At 43.7% G+C, this 25,840-nt stretch overlaps 1 protein-coding gene across 1 annotated transcript in view; it reads left to right on the top strand.

The window, feature by feature from the left end:
* Positions 1 to 16,040, top strand: part of LOC143288539 (rabankyrin-5-like) — a 41,670-nt gene extending 25,630 nt beyond the window's left edge. The window contains exons 18-25 of the mRNA XM_076597131.1: positions 677 to 877; positions 4,502 to 4,678; positions 5,860 to 6,007; positions 6,528 to 6,618; positions 9,487 to 9,611; positions 11,889 to 12,035; positions 12,749 to 12,839; positions 13,202 to 16,040. Coding sequence (XP_076453246.1) covers positions 677 to 877; positions 4,502 to 4,678; positions 5,860 to 6,007; positions 6,528 to 6,618; positions 9,487 to 9,611; positions 11,889 to 12,035; positions 12,749 to 12,839; positions 13,202 to 13,334 — 1,113 coding nt within the window. The 3' untranslated portion in view covers positions 13,335 to 16,040. The remainder of the gene's footprint in view (positions 1 to 676; positions 878 to 4,501; positions 4,679 to 5,859; positions 6,008 to 6,527; positions 6,619 to 9,486; positions 9,612 to 11,888; positions 12,036 to 12,748; positions 12,840 to 13,201) is intronic.
* Positions 16,041 to 25,840: the final 9,800 nt, after the last annotated feature.

Genomic DNA, 25,840 nt, shown 5'->3' on the forward strand with positions numbered 1-25,840 from the left:
CGAATACATACAAGAGTGGGAAAAGAGGAGAAATATTCGAAAATCGATGCATTCACATACGTGTGGGACTCAGTTACTCTGTAATGATATACAAACTGCAGAATTACAACTCACTGTTTCCAATGGGACCATACATAACTTTTTTTTTTCTTTTTTTTTTTAATCATAAAACAAGCAGTTGAATGTGGTTGCTTACTATGAACTGGAATTGTATAAAACAAGTAAAAAAACACCCCAAAAAACAAACAAAAAAAAACAAACAAAAAAAGCCATGTTGTGGAAAAAAAAGGCATTGATAGCGGTAAAGGAGTTGAAGCGAAAAACAAGCAAACAGTGAACAAAGAAAAAAAGCGGTGATGGACATTGGTGGTTTCAGGACGCAGAGGGGGAGATGCCAGAATACAGAAACAAACGAACAAAGATAAAAAGTAGTGTGTTGGACGGTGGTGGTTTCAGGATGTGAAGCGCAAGACGCTGAAATTCATAAACAAACGAACAAGGAAAAAAGCGGTGTCGGACATTGGTGGTTTAGGACGCTGATGGCAAGACACCACCGAAATACATAAACAAAGAAAAAAACCGTGTTGTGGAAAAAAAGGCACCTGTTGTGGTGAAGGAGTTAAAGCAAAAAACAAGGAACAAGGAACAAAGTGGTGTTGGACGTTGGTGCTTTCAGGACGCGGAGGGCAAGACGCCGATCCACCTGGCGATCGAGAACCAGCACCCGGTGATTATCTCCCTTCTCCTGTCGCACCCCAACCTGAAACTGGCCCTGAAGGACCGGTCCGGCCACACGCCTTTCGCCGCCGCCATGATGACCCGCAACAACCGCGCTGCCCAGGCCATCCTGGACCGGGAGCCCACTGCTGCTGAACAGGTGTGTGTGGGTGGTGGGAGGTACAGGGTGTGTGTGGGTGGTGGGAGGTATAGGGTGTGTGTGTGGGTGGTGGGAGGTATAGGGTGTGTGTGGTGGGAGGTATAGGGTGTGTGTGGGTGGTGGGTGGGAGGTATAGGGTGTGTGTGGGTGGGAGGTAGGTATAGGGTGTGTGTGGGTGGGAGGTATAGGGTGTGTGTGTGTGGTGGGAGGTATAGGGGGTGTGTGTGGGTGGGAGGTATAGGGTGTGTGTGGAGGGTGGGAGGTATAGGGAGTGTGTGGGTGGGAGGTATAGGGTGTGTGTGGGTGGTGGGAGTTATAGGGTGTGTGTGGGTGGTGGGAGTTATAGGGTGTGTGTGGGTGGTGGGAGGTATAGGGTGTGTGTGGGTGGGAGGTATAGGGTGTGTGTGTGGGTGGGAGGTATAGGGTGTGTGTGTGTGGGTGGGAGGTATAGGGTGTGTGTGGTGGTGGGAGGTATAGGGTGTGTGTGGTGGTGGGGGTCATGGGGGGTGTAAAGAGGGAGGGAAGGGGTTGTGTGTGTGATGACCTACAACAGTCGCGCTGCTCAGACCGTTCTTGACAGACAGCCCACTGCTGCTGAACAGGTGTTTGTGTGGTGGGAGGTATAGGGTGTGTGTGGGTGGTGGGAGGTATAGGGTGTGTGTGGGTGGGAGGTATAGGGTGTGTGTGTGTGGTGGGAGGTATAGGGTGTGTGTGTGTGGGTGGGAGGTATAGGGTGTGTGTGTGTGGGAGGTACAGGGTGTGTGTGGGTGGTGGGAGGTATAGGGTGTATGTGGGTGGGTGGGAGGTATAGGGTATGTGTGTGTGGGTGGGAGGTATAGGGTGTGTGTGTGGGTGGGAGGTATAGGGTGTGTGTGGGTGGTGGGAAGTATAGGGTGTGTGTGGTGGTGGGAGGTATAGGGTGTGTGTGGGTGGGAGGTATAGGGTGTGTGTGTGGGTGGAAGGTATAGGGTGTGTGTGTGGGTGGGAGGTATAGGGTGTGTGTGTGTGTGGGAGGTATAGGATGTGTGTGGTGGTGGGAGGTATAGGGTGTGTGTGGGTGGGAGGTATAGGGTGTGTGTGGGTGGTGGGAGGTATAGGGTGTGTGTGTGTGTGGGAGGTATAGGGTGTGTGTGGGTGGTGGGAGGTATAGGGTGTGTGTGGGTGGGTGGGAGGTATAGGGTGTGTGTGGGTGGTGGGAGGTATAGGGTGTGTGTGGGTGGGAGGTATAGGGTGTGTGTGGGTGGGTGGGAGGTATAGGGTGTGTGTGGGTGGGTGGGAGGTATAGGGTGTGTGTGGGTGGTGGGAGGTATAGGGTGTGTGTGGGTGGTGGGAGGTACAGGGTGTGTGTGGTGGGAGGTATAGGGTGTGTGTGTGTGGTGGGAGGTATAGGGTGTGTGTGGGTGGAGGGAGGTATAGGGTGTGTGTGTGTGTGTGTGAGGTATAGGGTGTGTGTGGGTGGTGGGAGGTATAGGGTGTGTGTGTGTGTTGGTGGTATAGGGTGTGTGGTGGTGGGAGGTATAGGGTGTGTGTGGGTGGGAGGTACAGGGTGTGGGTGGTGGGAGGTATAGGGTGTGTGTGGGTGGTGGGAGGTATAGGGTGTGTGTGGGTGGGAGGTATAGGGTGTGTGTTGTGGTGGGAGGTATAGGGTGTGTGTGGGTGGTGGGAGGTGTAGGGTGTGTGTGGGTGGCAGGAGGTATAGGGTGTGTGTGGTGGTGGGATGAGAGGGGGACAAGGAGGGAGGGGAGGGGTTGTGTGTGTGATGACCTGCAACAGTCGGGCCCACTCAGGCCATTCTTGACAGACAGCCCACTGCTGCTAAACAGGTGTGTGTTGGGGGAGGGAGAGGGGTGGGGATGTGGGGGACCGGAGGGTGTGTGTATGTGTGTGTGTTTGTTTGGGTGTGTGTGGTGTGGTGTGTGTGTGTGGGGGAAGGTCTGTGTTTGGGCGTGTGTATGTATGTGTGTGTGTGTGTGTGTGGGTGGGTGTGCGTGAGGTGTGTGTGTGTGTGTGTGGGATGTGTGTGTGTGAGGTGTGTGTGTGTGTGTGTGTGCGTGTGTGATAACCCGCTACAGCCGGGCTGCTCAGGCCATCCTTGACAGGGAGCCCATTGCTGCTGAATGGGGGCGGGGGGGGGGGGGAGGGTGGAGGGGAGAGGCGGGGGCGTGAGGGCAGGGCAAGTGTGTGTTTGTTTGGGTGTGTGTGTGTATTAGTGTATGTGTTGGTGAGAGTGTTTATGTGTGTGTGTTAGTGTATGTGTGTGTGAGTGAGAATAAAAGAGGATATTTTAGCATGAAGTAAGGACAACAGTAATGTTGAGAAGATTGGTCATATTGTATCTATCTGCGTATGCTTGTGTTCTCAACCTTATGATTTGGAAAACTTCATTCATATACTGAATGTGTGCATACATTTTTAAACGTACCTTAGAAATTCATGAATATATATATGTATATATATGATAGTCAGTCGTGTCCGAATATGACTATCAGAACAGCAGAGAAGGCAACTGCTGTTCCGACTATTTGGGCTTGAATTTGACTATAGTGGAGAGTGTCTTGCCCAAGTTACATCCCCACTCTCTTGGCCAAGAGGGTTTTAGGACAGTCGGCGTTGGGATGGTTCCCAAAGGCCAACCATCCCACAAGGCTTCAGCACTAAGAGCCAGTGCAGTTTTGACTCTTGGTTTGAGTCATAGTTCTTCACAAAAGACCAAGCTGTAAATGATTTCCCATTGACTGGAGAAACCATTGATAACACAGCTCTCACTTTGCTGTTGGCCCAAATGTAAACTTATGTCAGTCTATGATACAAGCCGAGTATTGGGCCGAAAGTCATGAATATATGTGCTGTTTTAATGAACATGTGCGCAGCCTTAAGTAACAATAATCACTCTGCAGGAGGAAGGTGGCAGAATGGTAAAGATACTTATCTGCTGCCAGTGCAGTGTCAGTGAGGGTCAGGGTTCCATTCCCGGTCTTGCCCTTTCTCCTGAGTTTAATTGGAAAATCAAACAGAGCATCTAGTCATTCAGATGAGATGATAAACCGAGGACCATGTGAAATTATGGCTGCTCTCCCCAGGGAGAGGGCTGTGTTACAGTGAGAGCGCCACCCATAGAAAAAAAACAATGCCTGTATTGTATTGTATTACTCTTTTTTTTTTGTCACAGCAGATTTCTTTGTGTGAAATTTGGGCTGCTCTACCCAGAGAGAGTGTGTCACTACACTGTGAGCGCCACCCATTGTTTTGTTGGGGTTTTTTTGCCTGCTTTTTTTTGAAGATTTGTTTTCTTATTGAAGTGGATTTTCTGCAGAATTTTGCCAGGGACAACCCTTTTGTTGCCATGGGTTCTTTTACATGGGCTAAGTGCATGCTGCACATGGGACCTTGGTTTATCATCTTATCCGAATGACTAGTGTCGAGACTACCACTCGAGGTCTAGGGAAGGAGGAGAAAATACTGGCGTCTGAGCCGGGTGGGATTTGAACCAGTGTGTGCAAATTCTCTCGCTTCCTAGTTGGACGTGTTACCTCTACGCCATCACTCCACATATTCCTATGTATATAGATTTTGTCTGAATGCGGTGACGCCTCCGTGAGAAACTGAAGCCGAAGCTGTGTTCAGGTGGACAACAGGGGACGCAACTTCCTGCACACGGCCATCCAGAAGTCGGACATTGAGAGTGTGCTGTTCCTGATCAGCGTCCACGCCAACGTGAACTCTCGCACGCAGGACCAGCATCATCTGACCCCCCTGCACCTGGCCGTCATGGCCGGCTCTGAGATCATCGTCAGGAACCTGGTCAGTTTGGGCAGCTTGGAGTGGTGGGTGGGAGTGTGGGGTTGGGTGTGTTTGTGCGTGTGTTAGGGTGGATGTGTGGGTGGCTTTGAGATCTTTGTCAGGAACCTGGTCAGTTTGGGCAGTTTGGAGTGGTGGGTGGGAGTGTGGGGTTGGGTGTGTTTGTGCGTGTGTTAGGGTGGATGTGTGGGTGGCTTTGAGATCTTTGTCAGGAACCTGGTCAGTTTGGGCAGCTTGGAGTGGTGGGTGGGAGTGTGGGGTTGGGTGTGTTTGTGCGTGTGTTAGGGTGGATGTGTGGGTGGCTCTGAGATCATTGTCAGGAACTTGGTCAGTTTGGGCAGCTTGGAGTGGTGGGTGGGTGGGGGGGGGGGGGGGGGTGGCTCTGATCATGGTCAGAAACCAGGTCAGTTTGGAGTGGTGGGGATGTGGGTGTGTGGTGTGATGATGGCTCTGATCGTCAGGAACCGGGTCAGTTTTGGGCTGTTTTGAGTTGTGGGTGGGTGGGTGTGGTTAGCTTTCAGATCATCATCAGGAAACGGGTCAGTTTGGAGTGATGGGTGGGTGTGTGTTGGAGGGGGTGGGTATATTGGAGGGTGTGTGTTGGGGGGTGGCTCTGAGATCATCATCAGGAACCTGGTCAGTTCGGGCAGTTTGGAGTGGTGGGTGGGTGTGGGGGGAGTGGCTCTGATCATGGTCAGGAAACTGCTCAGTCTGGAGTGGTGGGTGTGGGTGTGTTGGAGGTGGTGGGTGTGTGGCTCTGAGATCCGAGAAGCTGGTCAGTCTGGTCAGTTTGGAGTGGTGTGGGGTGGTAGGTGGGTGGGTGGGTGTGTAGCTGTGAGGTCATCGTCAGGAACCTGGTCAGTTTGGAGTGGTGTGGGGTGGTAGGTGGGTGGGTGGGTGTGTAGCTGTGAGGTCATCGTCAGGAAGCTGGTCAGTTTGGAGTGGGGGTGGAGGTGGGTGAGTATGTGGGTGGCTGTGAGATCATTGTGAGGAAGCTGGTCAGTCTGGGCAGTTTGGAGTGTGGGTGTGTGTGTGTGTTGGGATGTGCTGCTTGTCAGGCATCTGCCCAGCAGATGTGGTGTAGCATGTATGGCGTTGTCTGAACGCAGTGATGCCTCCAAGAGAAACTGAAACTGATGGAGTGGAAAAAAATAACAAAGTGTGCCATGGATGTCGTGTGACAGCTGCTGGCGGGGGCGTCAGTGAACGAAAAGACGCAGACAGGGGAGACCGCTCTGCACTTGGCGGCCGTGCGGGATCACTCGTCCATCGTCTCCATTCTCATCGAGAATAACGTCGATGTCGATGCCGTGGATGAGAATCTCAACAACGGTAGGTTCCGTTATCATTTGTTTGTTTGAATTGGTGTGTTTCTTTGTTAAAAAAATAATTTTTTCCCAACTTGTTGGTTTTTGTCCTTAGAATTGATGGAAAGACACTTAAAGTTTCGTTTAACTTCTGTTTTCTTTTTAAAAAAATTTTTTACCCTCCTTAGATTGATGAATAGACACTAAGCTTTGCTTAACTTCTGGTTTTTGTTGTTGTTTCTGTTGTTGTTTTTTACCTTGTCAGAATTGATGAAAAGGCTCTTAAGTATTTTTTTTTAATACTTTTTTTTCCATCCTCCTTTGAATCGATGAAAAAGCTTTTAAAGTGATTTGTTATTGTTTGTTTTTCCCTGGTGATTGTCCGAGATATTTTAGTACATTGATCTTTTGTGTGAGCTCTGTTTACTTTTTTCCCCCCCAAATTCATGATGTGATGTCCATTGTGTTGGCGGTATGCAGCCTATTAACCTCCCTTCCTGTTATTACCTCCCTTGTGTTGATGAGACATCCATGGGTGTGTGCAGCTCTGCACGTGTGCATTCAGCAGGGTAACCTGGCCACTGTCAAGACTTTGCTGACTGAGAGTCGCATCAACGCTGAGGCCTCCAACGCCAAGTGAGTTAGTGTGTATGTGTGTGTGTGTGTGTGTGTCTGTCTGTCTGTGTCCACTGTCAAAATTCTGCTGACCAAGTGTGGCGTCAATATTTAGGTGTCCAGTGCCAAGTGAGTCTGTGTGTGTATGTGTGTGTGTGTGTGTGTGTGTGTGTGTGTGTGTGTCCACTGTCAAAAGTCCGTTGACTGAGAGTTGCATCAATGCTTTGGCATTCAATGCCAAGTGAGTCGGTGTGTGTGTGTGTGGTGTGTGTGTGTGTGTGTGTGTGTCCACTGTCAAAATTCCGTTGACTGAGAGTTGCATCAGTGCTTTGGCATTCAATGCCAAGTGAGTCGGTGTGTGTGTGTGTGTGTGTGTGTCCACTGTCAAAATTCCGCAGACTGATAGTGGTGTCAATGCTTAGGCGTCCAGTGCCAAGTGAGTCAGTGTATGTGTGTTCGTTCGTTCTTTTGTTTAGCGTCTTTTCACTATCAGTGATATTAGACGTTAAAAAAAAAAAAAAAAAAAAAAAAAAAAATTAAAGGGGTGGGGTGGGGTGGGGTGGGGGCATGGGGTATAACTAACATGCTATTACATTTAACAGTAACAATTCAATAATAATAATTTAAATAATCAGAAACCATTAACACAATTCTGAAGTGCATTAAAGGAATGTAGAAATAGGGCTATGAACTAATGCCTGTGAAAGTTCGACCATAAGAACCTCGTCGGAAATAACTTTACAAAAATCATCTGCAGAATTATTATTCTCTTTGAAATACTTGGGCAAGAAGGTACGTAACTGCTGGCAGTGAAACAAACAATGATGCAAGCTGAACGGCTTACCACAGATGCATGTAACATTTTTACTATACTTTATCTTCAGCGCATCAAGTTTTATACGGAAGAAAGTAGAGGTTATTAATCTTGTATAGCAAGCTGATGGATTCGGTATCTTTTCTTTAATAATATTCTCGGGGAATAATGTTCCTTTATGGTTTAAAAACTTTAACTTCCATCGGTTATGAAATCGACCCCATGCTGATTTTTCTAACAAAGTGTATGCCTCTTTTACGGAGAGACGGACATGTATTTTTGTCGATTTTTCTGAATCTTGCGCTCCTCTTTTAGCTGCTTTATCAACAATTTCATTGCCAAGAATGCCCACATGAGAAGGCACCCAACAAAAACTGACCTCAGTCCCTTTAATCCTTAAACAATGTACCAAATGATTTGCCTCAATAACTAAGTCAGGTCTTGTTTCAAGGCTGAATAGCTCTAGAGCATAAAGTACTGATTTGGAATCAACGAAGAATGCTATTTTCGAGAAAACTATTTGATGGCTCACTAAGTAGTTCAGAGCTTGTATAACAGCAATTAGCTCAGCTGTGAATATGGAAAGGTGTTTTCCAATAAAGTAAGATTTTTCAACTTTAAAGGCAGGAATATAGAAAGCCGCACCAGCGTTTTTGTCATCAAGAACAGATCCATCTGTAAATACATGGAGATGATTCTGATATTTTTCTGTTATATGAATTCTGGCAGTACTTGTCGTGATATTGATGTTTTCTTCCTTTTTTGTTTCAGAATAAGTGATATCAAAATCCGCTTTCAACATTTCCCAAAAAGGAACAGGAGAATGATGTGGTTTTGCAGCTAACTCTTTCACGTTAACTTCAGATTCATGTGTGTGTGTGTGTGTGTGTGTGTGTCCACTGTCAAAATTCCGCTAACTGATAGTGGTGTCAATGCTTAGGCGTCCAGTGCCAAGTGAGTCATCCCTCTCGCCTCTTTTTTTTTTCTGGTTGATAGTGTGTGCTTCGGTGGAACTTGTATTTCACGGAGAGACTGAAGGAAAATGTTGTCATCCTCTGCGTTCAAGGGTTGCATTCACATGTACATGTTTACAGAGTGGGTTTTCTTCAGCGTGTCTTCCTTTTGGCTGCTTTGTTTCTTTTCTGGTGGCTGCGCTTGCTGGGTATTTTAATGTGTCTGTGATAAATTGAAGTTAATCACTCATTGTGGGATGGAGTTTTGGCGTGCATAGTTGAAGCACCTTCCTGTTTGAATACACTCCGCAGCATTTAACAAGTCTAGATAACCATCGAGTGGGGGAACAAGAATATCAGCTTGTTCTCATCTGGCATAGTAGGAAACTAGAGTCCTAGGTCACTGATATTTAAGTCCAGTACATTTCCTTGTGAACTTTTGTGTGTGTGTAAAAAATAGTCTGTGTGTCAAAATACCTTTTTGTACAGAAAAAAAATGTACTCTTTCATTTTGAAATATTATGGAGTCCACTGGTGTTCTAGGTTATTGATTTTTCTTTCATAGCAAGCCATGAATGTTGAAATAAACAGAAGACAAACTGAGAAAGAAAGAAAAAAAGTAAGATTGAGAAAGAAACAGAGAGAGGCCAACCCAGGCTATGTTTTAGAGATACCAGATTTTGGTGGATTCATTGACGGGCGCAATAGCCGAGTGGTTAAAGTGTTGGACTGTCAATCTGAGGGTCCCGGGTTCGAATCACGGTGACGGCGCCTGGTGGGTAAAGGGTGGAAATTTTTACGATCTCCCAGGTCAACATATGTGCAGACCTGCTAATGCCTGAACCCCCTTCGTGTGTATATGCAAGCAGAAGATCAAATACGCACGTTAAAGATCCTGTAATCCATGTCAGCGTTCGGTGGGTTATAGAAACAAGAACATACCCAGCATGCACACCCCCGAAAACGGAGTATGGCTGCCGACATGGCGGGGTAAAGACGGTCATACACGTAAAAGCCCACTCGTGTGCATACGAGTGAACGCAGAAGAAGAGGTGGATTCATTGAGAAAGGTGTGTTCCAGATGTCAACTTTGGTGCATTCACTGCAGAACTGATGTTTCAGGGGCCAGAACCCTTTGCACATTCTGGGTCAGTATGGGAAGGACAATGCGGCGGCCATGTTTGAACTATTCCGAGAGACCATGCCTGATTATCCCATGGATCGGCCTGATGCTGAGGGCAACACAGGTGGGTGACAAAACAGACGTTTCATCCAAAGTGATTTTGGAAGAAATGCTGTCAAGTTTAAAAAAAATAATTATTCTTTATTACACCCCGCCCTCTGGGCAAAGAAATTGAAAAAGAATCGAAAGAAAAGGAAATCCAGATGTGTTATGGAAGAAATGGTTTTGAATTATACAGCACATGCAATATGTTTGTATCAATATTTATACCAAAACAAAGCCAATAGCAGGAGTATGTGTGTATGCATGCTTGGATGTGTGTATGCATGTGTGTTTGTGTGTGCGTGTGTGTGTAGGAAGGAGAGAGAATGATGTTTGACAGCTGTAAAGGATGTTAAAACTGTACAAAGGAGAAAGGGCATTTTTTTGTGTCTGTTTTAACAGTTTATCATTTCTACTGGGGTAACTGTAGGAAGCATAGATCACAGCTTTGTCTCGTGGTCCCAGACTAAAAACGGATCACCATCATCTTCATCCTCACTTGTCATCAGTGTAGAAGCTGTGAGATCTGTCTGCCCTTTCTACTAGGATGTCATTCCTGTCAACCGTTTCACCAGAGGCAGGTGTTGACCTTAGTTTCTCAAGGATACGTCACTGCATTCGGACACGTCCATACACTACACCACATCCACTAGGCAGACACGTGTCCAGCAGCTTAACCCAACACACTCAGTCATACCTCGAGTGTGTGTATATATATATATATTAACTCTCTCCATACAAACGGCGAAAGAGACGACGTTAACAGCATTTCACCCCATCAAAATATTGCAAGCGGAAGGCTCTTATACTGAAGAGGTGAATGTTGACAAAGAATACCACAATTCTGACAACAGAAGCTAAAGGTTGGGTCATTCAGACACCCACTGGACATCCGAGGGGTCTGTGTTGAGGGGAAGAGATGGCTTGCCGTACTGAGTGAGTTAATGTACCTATCGGAGTGGATTTCTTCTCCAATGTTTTGTCAGAGGGCAGCACCTATGTTGCCTTGGGTTCTTTTTCAGTATGCCAACTGCTTGTTGCTTACAGGTTTTCAGTTTTAATCGTCTCATCCCAATGAATTGGATTTGAACCGAGGCACAGTGGATGAAGTTGAGACTGAAAATTGATTGATTGATTGATATGGATACTTATATAGCGCCTGTCCTCGGTCAGAGACCAAGCTCTAAGCACACACGAAGGGCTCTACACATGAAGGGGGTTCAGGCACTAGCAGGTCTGCACATATGTTGACCTGGGAGATCGGAAAAATCTCCACCCTTCACCCAGCAGGTGCACCGAGTTTCGAACCCGGGACCCCACAGATTGAAAGTCCAACACTTTAACCATTCGGCTATTGCACCCGAGGAAAGACAGGATGGTGGGAAGAGTGGGGGAGGAAGAGGACTGGGGGTGAGAGAGAGAGAGAGAGAGAGATGGGGGAAGTGTTAGGGGATTTATGTTCATTGTGCTCAGCTTGCCACCATTTGAAAAACTTAGCCGTATGAAGAGCACAGGAACAGGAGTCATGATGGCTACTGGAAAAAGAGGGCGCTAGCTAGCGGGACAAAGGGGAGGTTACCTACTTCTGGGAGGTTATCGGCCATAGTTGCTTTCATTTTCTCCATATAGGCGGATAGTAGTTTGCACAGGACAGGAATGTCAGACCCCTGCCGGAGTCTGCACTAGTTGGGTCACGGTAAGTATGTTATTTAAACGTAATTTTAGATAGAAAATTTCCTTTATGGTTTTGAATTAGACAGTGTTCAGTTTGCATGCTGGCAGAGAATTGGACACTGTTGAATATGCATGATGGCTGTGAATTAGACCATGTTGAATATGCATGGTGGCAGTGAATTAGACCATGTTGAATATGCACAATGGCTGTGAATTAGACCATGTTGAACATGCATAATGCCTGTGAATTAGACACAGTTGAATATGCATAATGCCTGTGAATTAGACACAGTTGAATATGTATGAGACAACATTGAATATGCCTGATGGCAGTGAATTAGACAATGTTGGATTTGAATGATGGCAGTGTGAATTAGACAAAGTTAAATACATATGAAACTATGTTGATTTGCCTGATGACAGTGGATTAGACAGTGTTGAATATGCCGGACAGTGAATTAGACAAAGTTGAATACGTATAAGACAGTGTTGAATTTGCCTGATGGCAGAGAATCCAACAGTGTTGAATATGCATGACGGTGAATATAACAGAGTTGAATATGTATGAGACAATATTGACTGTGCCTGGTGGCAGTGAAATAGACAGTGTGAATGTGTGTGGCAGTGTTGCTGCTGGCGTATTCCAACGGGAACGGAGGGTTGTGTCGAGCCCTGGTGAGGGCAGGGGCCTGTCTGGGCACTGTCAACAAGCAGGGGATGAGTATTTTTAACGCTCCTGTCGCTACCCGTCAGCTCCTGTTCAAACTGTTAGGTGAGTGTGTGTGTGTGTGTGTGTGTGTGTGTGGTGTACAGGGGATGAGTATTTTTAATGCTCCCGTCGCTACACGTCAGCTGCAGTTCAAACTGTTAGGTGAGAGAGAGTGTGTGTGTGTGTGTGTGTGTGAGTGTGTGTGTGTGTGGTGTACAGGGGATGAGTATTTTTAATGCTCCTGTCGCTACACGTCAGCTGCTGTTCAAACTGTTAAGTGAGTGTGTGTGTGTTTGTGTGTGTGTGTGTGTGTGTGTGTGTGTGTGATGAGCATTATTTTGACACTCCTGTCGCTTCGTCTGCTGCTGTTCAAACTGTTAAGTGAGTGTGTGTGTGTGTGTTTGTGTGTGTGTGTGTGTGTGTGTGTGTGTGTGTGTGTGTACAGGGGATGAGTATTTTTAGTGCTCCTGTTACTACCCGTCAGCTGCTGTTCAAACTGTTAGGTGAGTGTGTGTGTGTGTGTGTGTGGTGTACAGGGGATGAGTATTTTTAATGCTCCTGTCGCTACACGTCAGCTGCTGTTCAAACTGTTAGGTGAGTGTGTGTGTGTGTGTGTGAGAGTGTGTGTGTGTGTATGTGTGTGTGTGTGTGTGTACAGGGGATGAGCATTATTTTGACACTCCTGTCACTTCGTCTGCTGCTGTTTAAACTGTTATGTGTGTGTGTGTGTGTGTGTGTGTGTGTGTGTGTGTGTGTGTGTGTGTGTGTGTGTGCAGACATGCTGTCCAAGGAGCCCCCATGGAGTGAGGGTGAGACATGTCTGGAGTGCGGCACCAAGTTCTCCATCAAGACACGGAAACACCACTGGTCAGTCTGGGGCTGCTGTACTGAATTGTGCTGTGCTGTGCTGTGTTATTGATGTGTTTTGGGTGTGTTGTTGTCATTGGTGTGTTGTTGATTTCATTGATGTGTTGTTGGTGTGTTATTGATGTGTCATTGGTGTTCTTGGTGTGTTATTGATGTCATGGATGAGTTGTTGGAGTGTTACTGATGTGTTATTGATATCATTGATGCATTATTGGTGTGTCATTGATGTGTTATTGATGTCATTGGTGTGCCGTTGGTGTGTTATTGTTGTGTTGTTTATGTTGTTGATGCCTTGTTGGCATGTCGTTGATGCCATTAGCGTGTTGTTAATGTGTTATTAATGTGTTCTGTCTGCGTTCCAGCCGACACTGCGGCCGCCTGCTGTGTGCACGCTGCTCGGGGAAGGACATGCCCATTGTCAAGTTTGGTCAGGCCAAGCCTGTGCGTGTGTGTGACGTGTGTTTCGACGTGCTCACCGTGGGGGGACAGTTTTAACACTGGCCAAAGTCAGTTCATCTTTTTTTTTTTTAATGATGAGGGTGAGGAGGTAGACAGGTGCAGAAGAGACAGGGAGAGTGAGCGTTGTGTAGACTTGTACTACTGTGAAACTGAGGAAGCGTTTTTGTTTTTTTTTTGTTTTTTTATATTATGTTTAATAATGTTTATCAGGACTGGATTCTGATTGCTTGTCCATCTCATGAGCCTTCGACGTCAGAGATTTCGCTATTGAGATGGCTATTATTCTGACTGTCATCACCATTATGAGATGACTATCATTGTGACTGTCATCACCATTATCAACTGTTGATCATCTATCATTGTGACTATCGTCACCATTATCAACTGTTGGTCATCTGTCATTGTGACTGTCATCACCATTATCAACTGTTGGTCATCTTTCATTGTGACTATCATCACCATTATCAACTGTTGGTCATCTATCATTGTGACTGTCATCACCATTATCAACTGTTGGTCATCTATCATTGTGACTATCATCACCATTATCAACTGTTGGTCATCTTTCATTGTGACTGTCATCACCATTATCAACTGTTGGTCATCTTTCATTGTGACTATCATCACCATTATCAACTGTTGGTCATCTATCATTGTGACTATCATCACCATTATCAACTGTTGGTCATCTGTCATTGTGACTATCATCACCATGTCATTGTGACTGTCATCACCATTATTAACTGTTGGTCATCTATCATTGTGACTATCATCACCATTATCAACTGTTGGTCATCTATCATGACTATCGTCACCATTATCAACTGTTGGTCATCTTTCATTGTGACTGTCATCACCATTATCAACTGTTGTCATCATTCCCCAAGGCAGGCAGATTGGTTCTTACCCTCTGAAGATAATCCTTGTCTTTGGAAAGTTTAGTTTTAGAAAGAACTGTGTATTGGGTGTGGAATGGAATCTAGCTTCTCAGAAGTACTTGTGGCGGATGAGGTGACTTTCTCATCAAAAACACGTTTGTTTGGCCTTGGGAATGAGAGAATACTCAGTAACAGAACAAGTTGAAATATTTATTCATGATGATGAACAATTTTGAGAAGGCTGTTAAAGATGATACCATTATTGTTTGCTTGTAATGTATGTCGATTAGGAATTTTACATGAGTTGCCGACGTTGAGACTGTCGGGGTGGCGCACAGGTGGATGTGAGTGAGAAAGCCGGCAGGAGAGAGTGTGGTGTGGTGGGGAGGGAGGGGGAGTGTGGTGTGTTGTGGAGGGAGGGGGAGTGGTGTGGTGGGGAGGGAGGGGAATGGTGGGTGTGTGGCTGTTGCGGTGACAGCAGATTGCTGGGAGCTGTGAACTGGTTGTCAACAGAACAGGCTGAAACACTGGCGGTGGTGAACAACAAATTAACAAATTCAAGCGTGTTTGTGCTGTCTTTTTTCTGAAGCGCTTGCTTAATCTGTTTGATATGTTGCATGCTGGAGTGTGTGTGTGTGTGTGTGTGTGTGTGTGCGTGTGTGTGAATCAAACCCCCCTCCAAACTGTAAGCCTATGTGCTGCTTGCTCCAGGTGCTAATTGTTACAACGCACAGCCATCGCTAAAATCACTGTAACCCACGTTTAGTCACCATGCTGTACTTGGTCTTTTCTTAAGGTTCGTTTTGCATGCATGATGCGGAAAGGGTGGAAATAGCCCCAGTTCTCTTTCCAGGCTTGAACAAGTTTACTTTTCTGATCTGCATCATGAAGAGAGCTTTTCACTACACGTACTTTACCGTGACTCACTAGTGCAGACTCCGGCAGGGAGTCCAATTCCTGTCCTGTGCAAACTATTATCTGTACAGTTTTCCAGCAGACTTCACAACCATGTGAAAATCTTTCCAGATAAGTCGACATATTTCAGTAGGAAAGAGTATTTCGATCTTTTTCTTTTTGATATTGATTTCAGCTTTGATTCTGTTTTTGTACAAACACATTGAAAAAGGTATTTCACTTTGAAAGGACCAAACAGTGATTCTGTTTGTGTTCCAACGTCAGCGCTGCCCCCCAGGTGCAGTCTGGATGTCCCATCATATGACCACATCGGGCGCAATAGCCGAGTGGTTAAAGCGTTGGACTGTCAATCTGAGGGTCCCGGGTTCGAATCACGGTGACGGCGCCTGGTGGGTAAAGGGTGGAGATTTTTACGATCTCCCAGGTCAACATATGTGCAGACCTGCTAGTGCCTGAACCCCCTTCGTGTGTATATGCAAGCAGAAGATCAAATACGCATGTTAAAGATCCTGCAATCCATGTCAGCGTTCAGTGGGTTATGGAAACAAGAAGATACCCAGCATGCACACCCCCGAAAACGGAGTATGGCTGCCTACATGGTGGGGTAAAAGCGGTCATACACGTAAAAGCCCACTCGTGTGCAGACGAGTGAACGCAGAAGAAGAAGAAGAAGACCACATCATGTGGAAATATTGTGTATAATGCACCATAGGCTTGCTAGAAATGGCCAGGGAAATACAACATGGGAGACAACTGCAAAGTTTTGCAGGACACGCCCCTCTTCAGACGCCAAATGACCTCCCTGGAATTGTGTGCCAACGCTGATGTAGATAGCGGATTGTATTCTTGCTTGCGTTTTGGCTTCCATTATATTGCTTCTGTACATTTTTATTTGCTTGATAAAAGCAAAAAATGTTGTTGTTTTGTTTTTATTAAAGCAAAAAATGTTGGTTTTTGTTGTTGTTGTGTTTGCATTTGTGATGCCGTGAAATCAAGGTTTCTGTATGATGCAAAGTAAGTGCCAAGCACATCTAATGTGTTTGTGAGAGGAATGTGTGTTTTTTTTTCCATTATGGGCATGTTTGTATCTATGTGTGTTTGGGTATGTATGTGTTCATGCACATTGTGTGTGTGTGTGTGTGTGCGTGCGTGCTTACATGTGTGTGTGTGTGTGTGTGTGTGTGCTCATGCATGTGTGTGTGTGTGAGAAGCTGTAGAAAAAAATGTGTTCGATCAACAAAAAGAGAAGGAAAAGTGGTGGTTTCAATCTTGGTTAGTCCTGGAATGTGTACACAGTCGTCTGCAGTGTTCTTTCATTGTGTCTTCATATGCCCGTTTCCTTTCTAGTGTTGACGTCCACATTACCGTAGTATTCTATGGCATGTCGGACAGGACAGAACTTGCCATGTTTTCCATACTTATAGGATGCTGTTCATTTTTCTTTTCTTTTTCTTTTTTTTTTGGTTTGCTGGCCCATTATCTGCACTGTTTCAGTGGCATTTCTCTCGTATGTGGGTGGTAAATTTTACCTGTTCCTTTTTATGGCAAGTGGTATTGTCATTCATTATTTGTGTGCGTGTTTTGTCTTTTCTTTTTGTTTGTTGTGTTTTAGTGGCGCAGGCTTGGTCCTGTTGGTTTACAGTAACCTTGTTGTTTACGTTCATATGTATGCTGTTTATGATTTTAGATTGTGAGCAGATGACAAAATTAAAATGCTGTATTGGTTGAGAAGATTATGGCGAACAGAAGGTTAATTCTTGGTCCCTTTCTTGTCAAATGGCCATGTTTGGATTTTGTGTTATTTTGTAACTTTTTTTTTTTCATATTTGCTGGTGATAATTGAGGTAATCATAGTTTTTGGTGATGAATGCACATATTGCTTTTCCTTTATTTTTCCCCTTACTTTTCCTTTTTAGATAAATAGTGGTTGAAGCAAGAAATGGAATCAGCGGTATGGATGACTTCATGTCACTGGACAGTAGGTTGTATGAACAGTATTGTCCGAGATATTGAGTGTGACATGTATGTGTGTGTGTGTGTGTGTTGACGGTACATTTCACGGACAAGAGAAGCACAGTTCACACTGCTCATTTCCATCACGTCCAAGTTTCCATCAGCGTGTGAACGAGCGTACATCTGTCTTTGGCAACAATGTGTATTGCATTCCTCATGTATTTATTAACAGACAAGGGCGACAGTGAATCTGTGATGAAGACCTGACCTGATGGATCGACCTCTATGTTCTGTGTTGTGACGTCTTTTTTTTCAGGACTTGGGGAGGTGGGGGGGCGGTGGGTGAGGGAGGTGGAGGTGTGGAGTGGGCATATTGAACTGGACTGTTGACGGGCGCAATAGCCGAGTGGTTAAAGCGTTGGACTGTCAATCTGAGGGTCCCGGGTTCGAATCACGGTGACGGCGCCTGGTGGGTAAAGGGTGGAGATTTTTACGATCTCCCAGGTCAACATATGTGCAGACCTGCTAGTGCCTGAACCCCCTTCGTGTGTATATGCAAGCAGAAGATCAAATACGCACATTAAAGATCCTGTAATCAATGTCAGCGTTCGGTGGGTTATGGAAACAAGAACATACCCAGCATGCACACCCCCGAAAACGGAATATGGCTGCCTACATGGTGGGGTAAAAACAGTCATACACGTAAAAGCCCACCCGTGTGCATACGAGTGAACGCAGAAGAAGAAGAGAAGAACTGGACTGTTGTAAACATGATCTGTGAGCGTTGATTGAATGATTGATGTTCTGTCATTCACGCTCAGAAGAAAGCCCGCCCAGTTAACGCACAAGGAACTGGAAGACTTACTTGGTGGTAATGATGTGAATGTATATGGAGGTGCTGTGGTGGAAGGGGTTAGGCATTGGACGTCTGATCCAGCGTTCACCAGTGATCAGGGTTCCAGTCCCTGTTTCAGCATGGTGTTGTGTCCTTGGGGAAAGGCTCTGTACTCTGACTTTTCCTCACTCCACCCAGGTGTGAATGGGCACCTGACTTCAGTCGGGGAAGTAAGAATAGCTCCAGACACACTGGATATGAATTCACTGCCCTGATGGTTGTAAAAGGACTCTTAACCGTTAACAGTTCATACAGCACTTAACCCTGCAGCTGTTACCCAAATCAGTCCAACCCTGTTACCCAAATCAGTCCAACTGGGTCCTGTGTGTGGAACAGTGGCCTCACATAGAACGCCAAAGGAATCGGAACATTGCAACATGTGTTTTTCACAATTTAATAGTCGGCTTGTGTGTGTTGCATTAGATACAGCCGAACACAGATCTGTGTGCATGTTAACCTGAAAGATTGGAACCCCTCCCCCCCGCCCGCTCCCCCGGTGTTTTAACACAACAGATGCTTTGACTTGAAGCACGGGACCTCTCATACCCTTGAGAAGAAATCCCAGCACGCACCACCGGGCTACCCTTCTCATCATTGGTTAAATCAAAAAGCTGGCACCCAAAACTTGAAAGAGAAAACTTTGAAGGCAGAAATTCCTGGATATGTGACCAGGTTATTTGTCAGAATTGTAAATATACTTATTATTCATGTTTCACATTCCTAGCAAGATGAGCTTTGTCATTGCCATCTGTTGCTGAGTGTCGGCGTTTTCTGTGGCTGAGGGATGTGGGAAAGGAGAGGAATGTGTGTGTGTGTGTGTGTGTGTAAAATGTATGTGTGTGTGTAAAGTGTGTGTGTGTAAAATGTATGTGTGTGTGTAAAATGTATGTGTGTGTGCTATGTGTGTGTAAAATGTGTGTGTGTGTGTGTAAAATGTGTGCGTGTGTAAAATATGTGTGTATTTGTAAAATGTGTGTGTGTGTAATATGTGTGTGTATGTGTGTAATCTGTGTGTGTAATATTTGTGTGTGTGTAAAATTGTGTGTGTGAATGTGCGTGTAAATTCTCTGTGTGTGTGTGAGTGATTGGGAGAGAGAACTTTGCTCTTTGTGCTCAGATTTATGGTGAAGGATAAGAGAGAGTGTTTTGCTCAACACTTTGGTCTAGAACATATTTACTGTTTTGTACTGAACTTTCATTTTTCTCAGTGTGCGTTTGTATCTCTTGTACGTGTATAATCTGGTACACACATTGATACAAAGCTGCTGATAGCTCTAATTGATAACCTGGTTGGATGACCCACCAACTGTGTTAATGAAGGTCCATAATCTGCACTGACCTTCCGTTTTACATTGTCTCATGGACATGTCAGCATGCACAGGTGATCAAATAATGACAGTGGGAACAAGCCGAACAAAAGCAGAGTTTGAGCACACTGGATTCTATCCCAGTGAAAGCAGTGTTAACAAAGACATGGACCACACAGAGATAAACACAAACACTCATTGTTGTCATCTGCTTATTTGGAGATTAGCAAGTTACCTTTAAGATGACAGACGCGAAAGCTGAGTGGTTAAGGTGGCGCACAACGTCAAATTTTTGTTTCTCAGCTTTGACTTGAGGTACAATCTTGAAATTTTGCACACTGTTGTAACACTTGAATAGTAGTCTGTCAATTTTTTTGAGGGGAGCAGATCTGACAAAAGAAACAGAATTTATTGGATGATGAACATTTTGTTGTATTAACGTTTTTAGGAACTGAACCACAACTAATCCAAAGCTCCAATTCCTTATTTCTTGATATGGACTTAATGGCCATAGAATACAATGAGAAAATTTCAATTTTTTAGAAAATCATTTACTATTCAGAAAGGAAAGCTGAAAATGTGTTATTTTTACATTCGTCACAGAATGTAACATTTTCTTTATTTGCACGACAACTACACAAGCTAGAGTTTTGAGAATGTCTCAAAGTATTCAGCTGCCAATTTTACATACACTTACCAATTTTCATTCAAACATCTCCACTCAAACCCACGATATAGTGTTCCTAAACAAGGAGATGACTGTAAAAATGTCATTTTGAGAAAATGGACTGTAAAGAGAAATTTGAGAAACTGAATCTGAAAACGTGTACGATCAGCAGGGGTATAAGCAACAAAACTAAGAAAAAGAAATATATTACAGCCACGAAACAGTCCTTGTGCTTGGTTAGATTTTGAAACAGACTGTTTGCCTTGAATAGTACCCTCCATTATGAATGCAAACAATTGAAGAGACATTTATACTTGTTTATTCTGCGGAGATAAAAAATATTACGGCTGTGAAACAGTCCTTGTGCTCAGTTTTTGAAACCGACTGTTGGCTTTGAATAGTATCACCGTTATGAATGTTGGTCGGTGATTGAAGTAGACATGTCTACTTGCTTGTTGTGTGCTCCAGTGATACTGGTGTTTGCTGTGTTAGACACTGCACCTGTCTGGAACAGTCTCACAGCAGCTGATGAGAGCTGTGTGTTCCCTGTCGATTTGTATCCATTGCTTTGAACAAATAGTGCAGCTGCACTGTTCGCATGCACAGGTTGTTTTGCATGGTGAAGTGTTGCTTTGAGTTTTACCATTGTTAATTAAGGTACGTTTTGGTTGTATTAACGTTTTACCTTTATGAATTAATGAGAGATTAATTTCATGGAGAAAATTTGTTTACGCTTGTGTAAAATGTTTACATAGATTATAAAAAAGATTGGATATGAAGAGCAATTCAGACACTTGTTTCCAATAGCATGTATTGGTAAGTCTTGTTTTCTGTGAAGTGTATTGGACTAGTTACGGTTTTGTGAAGCATGTAAAATCTTGTGTGTGTGTGTGTTTATATGCAGGTCAGTAAACTGGTGGCTGGATCACAATGATTGATGTTTTTTTGTTGTACAGTTTTTGTGTATTCCACCTGTATTAGTGCCAGTAATGTCCATCTTATATTGAACTGAATGGCGTCTGGGTCTTTCCCTGTCCTGTTCTTTCTGTCCATGAAAAGGACACAACCTACAGTACTTGTTCTCAGTCTGTCTTGGGTCAGCAGACATTCAAACCTGATCCCATCATATTTAGGCCATTGGGTAGCGTTTGTGTATCGACTTGTTCACTCCTCTCTAACATTTACACTGGAAGTATCTCTGTTGAAAATATGTTTTCATAATTGAATACCACTGGTGTAGAAGAACGGTTTCACTGGCCATATGTTTGAGCTTTGGGTTCATTTCCCTGTTGTTTGTATTGCTTCTCTTGTGCGTCTAGGCTCTTGATATTTTATGTAAGTGAACAACTTGGATGTCTGTGTGGAACTGTACTTGTTTTTCCTTTATTTCATGTGTTAAAACTGGAAATGAGAGTTCGATAGGTGTACATGTGTGAATGTCTGCGGGCAGGGATTTCTCACAAACCACTGACTGATTAAAGTGATTTTCATAGAGGTACACCAGTAGAATCTGTCACCATGACAGAATGAGTCTTTATCCACCCTCACTCCCCTCCCGCATTTGTATGTGTGGCAAAAAATCACATGTTTAAGACTGCAATACAAACCTGTGACTATCCTTCGAGTAGAAAAATTTGTTACCTTTTTCAAAGGTCAAAGCAATAATCTTGTTGTTGCAAGATAAAGCAAAAAACAACAACAAAAAAACCCAGCTGTTACCTTCATGAAGGGTCAAAGCAATAATCTTTTGTTGCTGTTGTTGTCGTTGCAAGATAATTCATTTGAACTCGATCTTTGTTCCAAAGGTGAAGGAAAAGATGAAACAGTATCTCTTCTAAACAGCTTTATCTCCAAAACTGTGCATACTTCTTAAAGTAACCATGGACAGATGATGTTAAGTTGATCATGGTAAGGGAGTTAAGGACATTATCATTTCCCTGGCATGTTCAGAAGTGGATGACATTGACAACTTCACACAGATCTCAGTTGATCATAGTCATGGAGCAAGAGATTACATTTTCAAACATGTTTTAACAGGAACAGAAATTAAGAACCATACTCATTTATACAATGTTCATTGAGTAACGTTTGATAGAAGGTAAAGTTTGGGGAATGTGTATATTAAAACTGGGAACTGTTCATTGAACATCTGTTCACAAATGTGATATCGGACAAGGAAAATGGGATTTATTCATAAACAAAAGGTCAGTCAGTCATGGTTTTTTTTTTGTCAGTCAATCTTGTTAAAAACCCACACTTTTTCCTGGTGTCTTGGACTGAAGAAGGCAAAGGTTAGGAAATATATTCCATTTTTATTTATTCATGCCGGACTGACGAAATTGCATAGACGAGTGTCCTATAGTTATACCAGAATACTATGTTTTTCAGAATCTACCTGCATGTTTTGAAAATCATTGTGTGATCCAGGCCCTCATCTCTTTGTTCTCTGAAATGGCTTTTTTCTTTGATCAAATGACTTTAATAATAATGAGTTGTCTTTTTCCCTTACGGTACAAGGCATAACAGTTTGTTCTGTAAATGGTGCATGCCAGTGTAAAAACTGTTATGTTGTAAATGGAATGGAACAAAAGTTATCCCTTTCCCTTTGAGCAAAAAAAATCCCCAGAAGAGATGTATGCTTATCTATGCGTGTGTGTGTGTGTGTGTTGGAGGGTGAGGGGGGGGGGGTGGTGGAGGTGGAGCCATAGTGTTTTTGTTCTCCGTTTGTGTATTTAAAAAAATATGTATTACAGAAACCATTTTTATCACTCGTCAGCTGTACAACTGGTGTAAATGTCAATTTTTATTTCAGGCTGAAAGTAAAGTTAACCCACGTGTATAAGGGATGAAGCTTCCAATTTGAGTTAATGCTTCTGTGACTCATGTGAATACGAGCACATTTATTTGTCGAATGTTCGTTTTCCATATTCTTATTTCTGGGACACCCACCTGCAGTGTCGCCAAGGTCACTGCAATGGTGTTCAGTAGAAAGCTTGACAAACTTTCTGAAACATAATCAGAACAGTGAACATATTTAGCCTTAAAGACTCTTGCTGCTTTCAGTAGTGCCCTTTCTGATGCAAATGAAAATAATCGCAAAACATGCCCCTTAAGCGACAATCCTCATTAATCGGCTGACACCAAAGACCATCGTAAAAAATTTGTAAAAAAACGAAAAAAAAAAATCCCACAGCAATGCACTGGAAGAGACATATGTCCCCTATGAGAGCAGGGCATTAAAGGTTGAAGAGTTTGGGATTTTTTTTTCACTCGAATTAGTGGTCCTAGTCTTCCTCACTACGGCCCATAGTTCACTCGGTTGTGAGTTAAGAGCCATGAAGGGGACTGAAAATCATATGTTGGTATCACCTGAAGGGGTTCAGGTCCCAAACCTCCCTGTCGGTCTGCGATTCAATTCCACTGGTGGTGAGTGTTCAGTTTTATTTTTAACTTCTGGTCTGAAGTTGGCGAAAGCTTGCTGTTCTTTCTCTGTTGGGATCTTGTGGGTGTCGAGTTTGTTGAATTAATAATTGTATGTCAGTATGTTAGGAAATATGTGTTCCTCATGGCAGGGGGTATGCTCTTACACAAGTTGGAATTAAACCTCTCTCCTGGCATTACAAAATGTGAAGCGTGCGTGTGTGTATGTGTCCAAAATGTCGATTTCCATAAAGTAATATGCCAATGTCATTTGTATGCAAGGCTTGTGAACTTGTATCGATAATCTAGCAAGTATTATATATGGTCTGCATTTATCGATTCAACAGTAAGAATACTGAGAAATGAATGACAGAAGGAAATAAACTGGACACCATAACCAAGATTATTTGCTGCTGTTCAAGTGCATTCTCACTTTCACATTGAATTTAGCAATTGTTCATGAACTAAATATATTTACTCATCATTCTCAATCAATATAAAACAGTTGTACCTGCAACTATGTACTCAATGACATTCATATTTATATAATGTACCATGACCCCACCCCCAAAACCCCTCCTTTTTGTTTTTGTGATGTTGCTAAACTGTTGTGCAGTGTGTATAAAGGCAGTCCTACATACCCATGTTTTTATGTACTCATTTTTGGGTCAGTCTGTCATTGGATAATTTTTTTTCACTCTCAAAATAAAAGACACAACCCTGAACTGTGTGGTATTTTGTTTTTGTCAGTAATGGGAAGAGAACACAGGCTTAGTTTTGAAATTTCTCACAACCAACGTTCATATTAGTATACTCAAAATACGCCATGACAAACATGCATCATATCTTCTCTAATTCATAGTTACAATAATTGACCTGAAAACAAACGAGTCTGATTTAGCAACACCTTGCGGCAGCTGTGGAGTGTTGTCACCGTTTTCTTCCCCCACATCCTCCCCGCCTCTTTGTTGGCTGCTGGTCCTACATTCACATGTCTAGGAGTGGGATTTTACATGTGTAGCTGTTTTTCACCCTGCCATTTAGTTGGCCACACATTCTCCATTTTCAGGGGTGTGCATATTGGGTATGTTCAGGTTTCCATATCCCACCAAACATTGACATGGTTTACAGGATCTTCAGTTTGTGGATTCAACTGCAGGTGTATACACATGAAAGGAGTTTGGACACTGGCAGGTCTGCAGATATTCTGACCTTGGAGAATGGAAAAATTTCCTCCCTTAATTTAATTTATACCCACCAGACACTGCCTGGGATTATTCTTCAACGTTCGTGGGCTGCAACTCCCACATTCACTGGTATTTACACAAGTTGACTTTTATTTGCATGACCATTTTTACCGTGCCAAGTAGGCAGCCATACTCCACTTTCGGGGGTGTGCATGCTGGGTATGTTCTTGTTTCCATAACCCACCGAACGCCGACAAGGATTACAGGATCTTTAACGTGCGTATTTGATCTTCTGCTTGCGTATACACACGAAGGGGGTTCAGGCACTAGCGGGTCTGCACATATGTTGACCTGAGAGATTGGAAAAATCTTCACCCTTTACCCACTAGGTGCCGTTACCAAGATTACAACCCGGGACCATCAGATTGAAAGTCTAATGCTTTAACCTCTATTGCTATTGCACCTGTCTGCCTGGGATTCGAACCCAGGACCTTAGTGCAGTGCTCTAACCACTCGGCTATCATGAGTGTCACTGACTGCTATTTGATGACAGGTACACTGAATGCTTTAGTCACTACAGTGCAGGCACTTTGTAAAACTTAGGCATCTGACATAATGTTTTCTGTATAAAAAGTATAAATGCCTTCAGCATTTGACACGGTTGTATGTATACAGGCATGTCTTCAATGCAGTGAGTTCAAAAAGTTAAATTGATTCACCTCTGAATGAATATTCTGGCTTGGAAAGTCATAAAGTAATCCAATTACACTCAGATTCTGCAGGAATGCCTCGCCAAAACAGAACTGCTTTAAAAAAATTAAAAAAAACAAAAAACAAAACATGCAGAAACAAATTTCTAAGCAATTCTGTTTTGGTGAGGCATTCATTCTTCTGTGGTGAACAATTTGCGTGTGTGCGTGCGTGCGCACATGCATGCTAAGCAATCAGTCTAAGTAACATCCATTTCTGTGTCTTTCCATCTTGCTAATCACTCAGAAAAGTCACTTTCTGCACATAACTGAAAATATCCAGAAATTAAAAAACAACCCCAGAGTTGTAAAAATTTGAAAAAAAAAGGCAAACACTTGTAATTCCTACACACCAATACCACTTTACAATAATAACATTTTTATTACACTCACATCCAGTGTAGCTTAAAAACATTTCCACATAACTTTTTCTTAAAAGGTGAACATTCAGATGCAAAAATTCCACAAGCGATTTATTATAAATATGATGGTAACATATATGCCATGGCTCTTCACACACCAACAGGGGCTGGGGGAGAGAGGACTGTCACAAAAATAGCAATTTCTTTTT

This window comes from Babylonia areolata, chromosome 12, assembly GCF_041734735.1.
Source record: "Babylonia areolata isolate BAREFJ2019XMU chromosome 12, ASM4173473v1, whole genome shotgun sequence".
Lineage (NCBI taxonomy): Eukaryota > Metazoa > Mollusca > Gastropoda > Neogastropoda > Buccinidae > Babylonia > Babylonia areolata.